The sequence below is a fragment of the Pogoniulus pusillus genome, chromosome 27 (assembly GCF_015220805.1).
Source record: "Pogoniulus pusillus isolate bPogPus1 chromosome 27, bPogPus1.pri, whole genome shotgun sequence".
Lineage (NCBI taxonomy): Eukaryota > Metazoa > Chordata > Aves > Piciformes > Lybiidae > Pogoniulus > Pogoniulus pusillus.
Genome location: NC_087290.1, coordinates 8,327,099 through 8,336,591, shown reverse-complemented (window position 1 = coordinate 8,336,591; position 9,493 = coordinate 8,327,099). Strand labels below are relative to the sequence as shown.

General features: G+C 51.6%; 2 protein-coding genes across 2 annotated transcripts in view; both read right to left on the bottom strand.

Moving 5' to 3' along the window:
- Nucleotides 1-54: 54 nt before the first annotated feature.
- DHRS13 (dehydrogenase/reductase 13) lies at nt 55-2,866 on the bottom strand. The gene is made up of 5 exons (XM_064166007.1): nt 2,603-2,866; nt 2,394-2,512; nt 1,776-1,899; nt 1,319-1,630; nt 55-670 (listed from the first exon to the last, which is right to left on the bottom strand). Exons 1-5 carry the CDS (start codon nt 2,727-2,729, stop codon nt 366-368), a joined length of 987 nt encoding a protein of 328 aa, XP_064022077.1. The 5' UTR covers nt 2,730-2,866; the 3' UTR covers nt 55-365.
- Nucleotides 2,867-3,763: 897 nt separating this feature from the next.
- The window catches only part of PHF12 (PHD finger protein 12), a 31,869-nt gene continuing 26,139 nt past the window's right edge, over nt 3,764-9,493 (bottom strand). The window contains exons 12-15 of the mRNA XM_064165858.1: nt 7,967-8,065; nt 7,344-7,426; nt 5,564-5,702; nt 3,764-5,003 (exon numbers count right to left, since the gene is read on the bottom strand). Of these exons, the coding sequence (XP_064021928.1) occupies nt 4,669-5,003; nt 5,564-5,702; nt 7,344-7,426; nt 7,967-8,065 (656 nt within the window). The 3' untranslated portion in view covers nt 3,764-4,668. The remainder of the gene's footprint in view (nt 5,004-5,563; nt 5,703-7,343; nt 7,427-7,966; nt 8,066-9,493) is intronic.

Sequence of the window (9,493 nt, the reverse complement as noted above, 5' to 3'; positions counted from 1 at the left end):
GTGTGCATCGCAGTGTGTGCATCGCAGTGTGTGCATCGCAGTGTGTGCAGGCGTGTGCGAGAGGAGGCTCTGTGTGCATCGCAGTGTGTGCATCGCAGTGTGTGCATCGCAGTGTGTGCAGGCATGTGCGAGAGGAGGCTCTGTGTGCATCGCAGTGTGTGCAGGCGTATTCAAGATGAGGGGGCTGTGTGTTCATTGCCGTGTCTGCAGGCATTTGCAAGACGAGGGGGCGTGTGTGTACTGCAGTGTCTGCAGGGTGCGTGTGTATTGTAGTGTACAAGGGGAAGAGGGTGCGAGGGGGACTGTGCGCACTACAGACTTTGTAGGAGCTGACAGTGGCTCCCTCCCTTTCCCCACCATCACTTTTATTGCACAAAAGCTGCAGGGCCCCGCGAGGGGCTCTCTGTTTTCTCCCTGAGTCCTACCAGCCTCTCGCTGGCTTCCCAGAGTGCCAGGGCCAGCTGGTCATTGTGGGCTGGTGGCCACGGCTCCTGCAGGTGACAGTCAGTGAAGTATCGTCCACTGAAGCACTCAAGACCCTCATACGTGGCACAGTGCAGGGAGGTCCTGGCACCCTCAGCCGCATCACAGAAGAAGAGCCAGGCCAGTGGGATGAGGAATGGTTTCAGCCAGAGCGGTGCGTGGCGGAACAGCTCTGTGTTGACGAACCCTGCAGTGAAGGGAAGTCACCATGTCACAGCCTGACGACATGGGCTTAAGTGTCTTCAAGAAATGGAACTGGCCCTGCCAGGGTGGCCTGTGCACAGGCAGCTCTGATGGTGGCCGTCCCTGGGGGTGCTGCCTGTGCCTCATCTGGCCATGCACAGGGTCTGGTGGTGTGTGGCTTAACAGGGCACGGAGCTCTATGGTTAAAGGATGCTGGTGCACAGGGATACACCATGCCCAGGGACACACTGTGTAAAGGCACATTTCATGCTAAGGGTACACTGTGCAAAAAGTGCATCGTGCAAGGGGACATTGTGCAAAGATTGCACCATAGAATTGTCTTTTGAAGGCCTCCAGGGATGGTGAATTAACCACCACCTTGGGGAGCCCGTTGAGCATCACTGTATGTAGCATATGTACCAATGACGGAGTTAAGGCATCTCAGTTATTACAGGATTAAAAGGATGCTCTGTGCAAAGGAATGCTTCACACTAAAGGAGCTGCCATGCAAAGGCTGCTCCAAGCAAGGGAATGCTGTGCAAAGGGAACTGCTCCCTGTGAAGTATCCCATGAAGAGAACATCCTGCACAAAGAGACACCATGTGCAAAGGACACCTCACACCATCCTGCTGTCCCCAGCTGCAGGTCCTACCTGGGTGCACAGCGTAGCATGTCACCTGGGTTCCCTGCAGCCGCGTGGCCAGCTCACGGGCGTGCAGCACATTGGCCAGTTTGCTGTCACAGTAGTCCTGGAAGGTGGGCCACAGCCCAGGAGGTGGGTGGCCCAGAGCATCGAGGCGCAGGCGGCCGGCGCAGTGGGCGCTGGAGGCGACTATGACGATGCGACTGGGAGCGCAGCTCTGCAGCCGCTCCAGCAGCAGCTGAGTGAGCAGGAAATGGCCCAGGTGGTTCACCTGGAAGGGAAGGCTGAAGCCGTCCTCTGTTGTGCCCCCGACGCTCACCCCTGCAAAAGAAGCAATGGCACCCCTTGGTGAGTGGTCCAGGAGTTCAAGGCAGGGGGACTGGATGATCTTGGAGGTCTCTTCCAACCTGGTTGATTCTATGATTCTATGATTCTATGACTGGGTTGGGGGCATGCCAGGGCTCACCCGCGTTGTTGATGAGGAGGTGCAGGTGGGGCTCCTGGCGCAGAAAGGCGCTGGCGAAGGCTCGCACTGACTGCAGGCTGGACAGGTCCAGCTGCATGAACTGCACCTCTGAGTTTCCGGTCTCCTGCAGGGAACAGCACAGCATAGCGCAGGGCACGGAGTGAGGGGCATGCTGCTTGGGGTGGGGGCTTGGTCTAGCCAGTGGCAGAGGGGATCCGCTGGGTGCTGGATCTGACGCAGGGGTATGGGGCTGCAGGGTGTTCTGGGGCTGCGCTGTATTAAGGGTGGGTTGGGGTGCCCTGTGCCTGGCATGGTGGTGCCCATGCAGCCCCCATGCTGCAGGGTAGGGTATCCCTTCCTCTCAGATGTCCTCTGAGAATGCCCTGGGTTGTCCTGGGAGTCTCCTGAGGGCGGCCATGTGATGTCCAGGGATGTCCCATGGGAATGTCTCACAAGTATCCATGGGGTGCCGGAAGGGAGGTGCCATGGGAGTTCCCTGAAGGTATCCATGAGGGTGCCCATGTGATGCACAGGCATGTCCCAGGGGGGTGCCGGAGAGGATGCTGAGAGTCCCCCGAGGGTGCAAAGAGTGTCTCCCGAAGGTGTCCTGGTGCTCACCATTCGGATGCGGCGGGCAGCGGCCTCCCCCCGCAGGGCGCTGCGGGTCGCCAGGATGACGCGGGCCCCGCACCGGGCCAGCTCCAGCGCCGTGGCCGCTCCGATGCCGCCGCTTCCCCCTGTGGAGCGAAGCAGAGCGGTGAGCGCGCGGCAGGGCAAGGCCGGGCCATACCGTACCGGAGCCGCTGCTCTCGGTGCCCGGCGCTCACCGGTGACGATGGCGGTGCGGCCGTGGAGCGCGGGGCGGGCTCGGGGCGGCGGGGCGCGGCGCAGCCCATGGCGGATCAGCGTGTAGAGGGCCAGGAAGAGCCCGACGCCCAGCAGAGCCCACCCCATGCCGCCGCTGGTATCGGTACCGGCACCGCCGCCGGGCCCCGCCCCGGCTTCCGCCTCCCCGGGGCAGGAGGAGGGACCGGGGCAAAGGAGCAACGCCGCGGCTTTCGCAACCAGAGCGTGGGGTTATCGGCGCGGAGCAGGCGGCACCGGGCTTTGTCTATGGGCAAGGGGAAGTCACGGCCCCGGGGCGGAGCAGAGGAGGGGAGGACGAGGAGCGGTTCAGTGCAACCTCCTGCCTCAAACTGCCTTCTTCGCTGCAAACCCTCAGCGCGGGGAGGTGACAGAACCATGACTGAGACCCTATCCTAGAGAGATGGTAGATGCCATATCCCTGGAAAGGGCCAAGGTCAGGTTGGATCAGATCAAACACTAAGCTTTGGGGTCCTCCCTTCAAGAGGGTCATTGAGGTGACGGAGCAGGTCCAGAGAAAGGCAACAAAGCCGGTCAAGGGTCTGGAGAACAGCTCTAAACAACTGAAGAGGCTGCAGGGAGACCAATTTGTTCTCTACAACCTCCTGAAAGGAGGCTGGAGCCAGGTGAGGTTTGGGATGTTCTCCCACTTAACAAACAACAGGAAACAGCCTCGAGCTACACGAAGGGAGATTTAGGTTAGACATTAGGAAAAATGTCTTCCCCAAAAGGGTTGTGAAGCTCTGAACAGGCTGCCCAGGGAAGTGGTGGGGGCCCCAGCCCTTGAGAGATTTAAAAGCTATGTAGATGTGGCACTGAGGGACATGGTACAGTGGTGGACTTGGCAGTGTTAAGTCTTAGAGTTGGAGGCATTGCTATTAAAACTATTTTCCAACCTATACGATGATGAACATGTCTCTACCCATTACAAGGGAGCTGGACTAGGATCTTCAAAAGGCCCTTCCACCCCAAACCATTCTCTGATTCCATTAGTCCCCACATCCCAGACCAACAGCATCCTCCCACAATCCCACAGCTTAGGCTCCTCTTCCGTGGTCAGACACGCTGGGGCAGCTCCAGGTTGCGGTGACAAGAGTTAAGACAGACAATCAGAAAACAGAATGTGAAGTATTTTTCTTTTTTATATACAGAATACAGGAAAGTTTCTGTAAAGTCTAAAACGTTACAATTACTATGTACAGTGGAACTAAGCTGTTTTGCTGCGGGGAGGTGGCTTATAAACAAAAAGAGACAGACAGGTTACAACAAACGATCTGCTACAATAGACAATTTGAGGAACGTCATACCACATGTAGCACTGTACACAGCTTTAAAACATTGAAAAAATGCCATCACTGATGTATTTACACAGAATCCAACACTTTTCCTTATCTGAAATAAAAAATAGGATGGACACCAGGAAAAGAACTCGTTTCTCACTGCCCATAATACACAGTAGCTACTTGTAGTGCAACCATAGCAGGGAGGGATGGGAGGAAAAAAAAAAGAAACACAACAAACCAAAAACAAAACATAACTGTGGGAAGAAGAGCGCTTCTTTACATTAAATAAAACAATGATATTGTATAGATTTGCTGTATGAAAACTGTATTTCTCTTTTAATATAAAACTATTGTCACTGGCACAAAATAGAACAAGTTTCTGATTATTTTACAACTGCATGGGAACTATCTGTCAGGGAGAGTCCTCGAGTCAGACAAGCGGTCGCCCCTCGCTCTGACGCGTCCTGCTCTCACTGCAGTTTTCCTTTTAAAATGAAATGTATAGTACAAATATATGTGCAAATGCCCCTAAAACTTGAGCAAAAAAGAAAAATTAAAAAAAGTTAAACGTTCTTCATTTCATGCAAACTGCTTTGTGAACAGTCTCTGGGCCGACACAGAAAAATCCCACCTCTGTCTGTACATTTTTGCATTGCAAGAGTCTGAGGGCCTTGTGTTGGTTTTTTTCTTTTTTTTTCTTTTTTTTTTTTTTTTTCCTTACTCCAAAAGCTCTCTTCCTAAAATTCCTAAGGAACTGAGTTGGACCGCAGCACGGGCACCTGGTGGGGTTTCAGAGAAAGCTTCTCCTCCAAGTCCACGTCTTGTACTAAGGCAGTGTCCCCCTTGGGCTGTTTGGTCGCAAATTCAGTAATGCTGAACACAAACTGCAGGCAGCCCAGCTTGATGTAACTGCCATGGTGGAGCAGGGCTGTCCCCTCCCAGCCAGCCCCGCTGCCCCCTATTAAGCTGGAGCTGCTGGCTTTGCAGTTACAGGGTTTCCGATGCTGCCCTTGTGCCTGCGAATTCATCACAGCGGCTTCTTCATGCGGCTCCTCTTCTTGTTTTCTGCTTTTATGTCGTTCTGGAAAAGAGGAAAAAAAAACAAGCGTGTAAGATCCAGACCAGCAGCAGCTCGTATTCATCAACAGAAGCTACTGCTGAGGTTGCCTCAGGGGTAAGAGCTTCCAGTTACAAGGCTGGTAGAAGGAAAACTGGCATTTCCCCAGAGCCCACGAGAAGTAGAGGCATTTACACAGCTATTTCGGCCGCCAAAAGAAGTGGAAGCTGATCAGGTGGAGAGCAGGAGTAAGCCATGTGGGGATGAGATGCCTGTGGTGCAGCCTAGATCCCCTACTTGCTGCCTTTGAGGGCAGGATGTGTGTGGGAAGCCCCCTGCTCCAGCTTTGAACCGGAGTTCATCAGCCAGGGTCCCAGAGCTGGGTTAACTCCAGCACAGGAGACAGAAGCAGGGTTAACAGTGGAGCACTCTGTGGACAAAGGCACTCTCCAAGCCTGGGGAGAAGCTCCCTTTCTGCAAGAAGTGCACCAGCCCCTGTAGAACAATAGGCACTAAAGAGGAACTGATTTGCACCCGCTTCTGTCCCTCTCCCCAAGAGCTCCCTGTGGTGTTTCAACACTCACTTATCACACTCTGCACTTTGGCAACAATACTGCTGGGAGGAGTGGGCGTCATCTTCTCCGAGAAGTCACACGAATACAGAACGTTGTCCACAGTTGTCCCATGCTCACTGTAGTTCAACAGCTCATAATGTTTCGTATTCTGAAAAACAGGGAAGAGGAGGGAACCGAGACCTAAGTCAGAAAGGCACCTGCCCATATACCTCTTTGCAGCATCCAAACACAAATCCTCTCTCCCCGCTCATAGTTAAATGAGAGCAGTTAAATACCGTCCAGCTCAGAGTCCATGAACCCAAACCTCCTGGATGGCTCACAGAACAGCCAGCTTTCCAGCAGAAGCTGCATCCGGGCAGGAAAGGAGGGCCACAGCAGCTCTGAGAAGTAGGTTTTACTTACTACTGGACCTTGACTGACAGATCGTTTGGAAATGAGGATTCGAGGTGATTCTCACAAAGCCAGCACACAGGCACTAGATACTAACTTGGCCTAAGACCTGTGGCTAGCAGGGAAGAGATGTGACTTGGAAACCAGACATGAGATGGCAAGAGGGATTCCAGTGTGCTGCAGCAGCTGCAAAATTGAGACAGTCTGGGATTTACAGGCCTTCTGCAGCCGCCGAGATGCCAGGAGATGTTACTGTGACACACAGCATTACACAAGCAGTGTCACGCTCGGATGAGCTTTGTGGAGGATGTTGACAGTGGAGGAAATTTCAGGTTAGATCACAGGAACCATCTGAAGGCTTACGACCTTGTCCCTCAGGGACTTTAATCAAGTTACAAAAACTCTCCTTGCACAGGGGAGTACGTTTTCAAGTAACCTGCCAGGCTGCAGAGACTAAGGCCACACACGAGCTGCCAATGGCCAGAAGAAGAAAGAGCTAAGGAGAGAGAACTTTCCCTCTAAATTGAACACAGCCATGGAAGGCCTGCTGGAATATGGAAGAGGTTCAGTGCCTAGAGCCTGATTTAGTATTGACCACTGTAAGGAGATGCTTCAAAACAAATTTAAGGTCTGGATCCCATTACCGAGCATGTTCTGTAGCTTGTAGTGCACTGGAGGAATGGCTAAAGCCAGCTGTGGGTTAATCCCGGATCCTACTCAGTAGCTGGTTGACAAATGGTGATATAAAAGACTCTATCTTGTTTGAAAGACTTTTTCCACGCTAAGAGACATCTCCAGTGGTGCTTTTCTTGGCAGACCCTCCAGTCTATTTACTTCAAGAGAAAACTAATCTCTTGGCTGTAGTTAAGGAGCAACTGTAGACCTTGCTTTATGCTGAGTTTAACTGAAATTTTAGTCAAGTGAATAATTTATAGAGAGTACTGCAGATGGCATGAACACTTTGAACCACCACCACCACCACACCAAAAAGCAAAAGACTCGGAGCAGTTCCCGGGTTTGTTCCAGCTGAGGCTTGATGTCTACACATAGCTTAGCTTTTGTTAATCACGCAACTGGATCAAAAGGTATTGAACCGTTTCTGTGACTTTCTCTTTCCCCAGACACCAGCGGTGACAGTGCTTACTTTTGGTCAGTCTTTGTCCACAAGCAGTTAGCTCAGAGAAATCATGCTGGCAGAGCTCAGTGCTTCAGAAAAGGCTCTGACAGAAAACGCTGACGCAGCCTTCATTGGAGTGAAACCGTTCAGAGCCCTGGCTCTTACTTTGTAGTCCACAACAGAGCACCGCACAAAGACAACCTGCTGCCTCCATCTCCAGCTCCCACTGCCATGCATGCCAAATCATAAAAATAATAAACCCCTAACCCCTCAGGCACTCACCTCATCATAGAAAATGCAGGCGTGTTTGCCAGACACATAGTTACAGTGACCATAGCTTGTAAGGCACACATCCATATCAGCTCCTGTCAGTGGGAAGGACAAAACCGGCTCAGTTGGTTTCAGAAAAAAAAACTGTCAGGCAGCAGAGAACAACAGACAGAATTAAACTTCAATTAGCAAAACAACAGGGGAGCAGCTGCCTTTGTCCCAGCTCCCAGGACTGCATGAATAATGCTGCGATAAGCCACTAACAAAGTTTTGGTGGGGGAAGGGAAGGCAGCAGCTCCAAGAAGGTTGAAGAGCATTTCACAGTTACTGGGTCTACCCAGAGCATCCCAAGAACCTAAGCAGAAGCAAAAACCTTCCTAGAAGCAAACAGTAACTCTGCTCTCCATCAGGCAGTCATCACCATCTCCAGGACATGGTATCTCTGTTGACACCAGTCAGGTTCCAAAGGTACAAGCCACAGAGACTCAAGTGGAGAATTTCCCCACTTCTTGGCAGTGAAGAATCCTGGTTTCAGTGGCCACAAAGGGTCCATTTTGACACTCCACTGGGCAAACCCTTAAGGATGCCCAGGGAGAACCACCTTGATTCGGAAAGGGCAGGAAAAAGCTACTCACCTGTCCCAATGTAGAGGGTTCGATAGCACATACTGACTGCACTCCCTAAGCCCATCAGAGGGTAGAACACCGCCCGAGCTTGTACTTCCTTTCTTTGCGCTGCAGGACAGAAAGAAATTACTTGTACAATGTTATCAGCTATGAAGGCTGCTTGACTCCAGTGTCCCCAGCACCAGACTCTCCAGAAAACACACATCCTGAGGAAGATGTAGTTAGCTTTGGCCTTAAGTCCAATTCCCAGCCCTCTAAATGTTTGTGCATTGTACATCTTTTTGAGAGTCAGAGAAAATTACTCTCTCCAGTAACCCACAGGAGCCATGCAATTGGGGGAACATTAATACAGAGTGTGCACAATGGAGCCACGCAGAGGAAAACACAAACCTCCTGCCACTAGCTTGCTTCTTAATCTCTTCCACTTTGGGTAATCAAAGTACTGGGTTTTACTGTCAAAGTGCCACTTAAAAAAAATGTCACCAACTTAACAGCTGCAGTTTCCCTCCTAGTGAGGCTGCAGGAAAAACATCCAGGTGGAACAGGGTTTGTCCAGGGATCAACCCAGCTCTCAGGACAGGATGATTGATAACGGACTCCATTATCCTTGAGTCTGTCTCTCCCTGTGGCACATGGAACAATGGCTGCTCTCTGGCAGACAAGTCCACATCACACATTAACTGGACAGAAAATCATCTCCTTTTGAACAGATACCAAACTCCACACCACACAGGCCCAGGCAGGATTTCAGCAGCTGTTTGTTGGAGATAAGCCCCTTATATACACAGAATTTAGGTCTTTCTTGGATGCTACATCTGCATGACAGTTTTATACTGAGAGCACGCCATCGAGGACAGAACATGAGGACTACAAGAGATGGTTTGCAGACACCTACGTCAAGAACATTGGCCACACCGCATGCCATCACTGGATGCAGCTGAAATGTGCAAGTCTCCACTTCTGCCCAGCACAAGTCCTTTTGCCTGTCTGGATCTGCTGGCTATATGGAGCTCACTAAAGGCTTTGGATCTAGTATTTCATCATCAATGCTAAACAGACAGCTGGATGTATCATTCCTGCCCCAAAAGGGTGATGGGTTAAGATAGCAGCAATCTGTCCTTTGAAAGGCAGACTGCTTAAGAATTTCCAGAGTACAGCTGTTACAGCAGCACAGGAAAGCAGCTCCTATCGCAGCCTGGCGTTGCATCCTGCAGCACTGCTCAAAAGAAGATTGACAAAGCATTCAGAGAATTCTGTGATGCTAATGTAGCAAACACAGGCAAGCACAGTTTCAGAAGAAGGTTACTGACTGCTAGCAGACTTCCAAAGATCTTATCTGGGATATTTACCCCCAGGCCCAGCAGATGGGGAGCAGCCAACTGCTCCCACAACAAGGCTGTCCAGTTAGTGCTTGAAAGCAGACTAGATGGACCGGCTGCCTGCAGAGGAACATGAAGCCACGTTTGCCCTCCAGCATTAGGTGTTAGATATCAGCGACTGTAAACAAAGCCAGCGCTGAACTCGGGAGATTTCCAA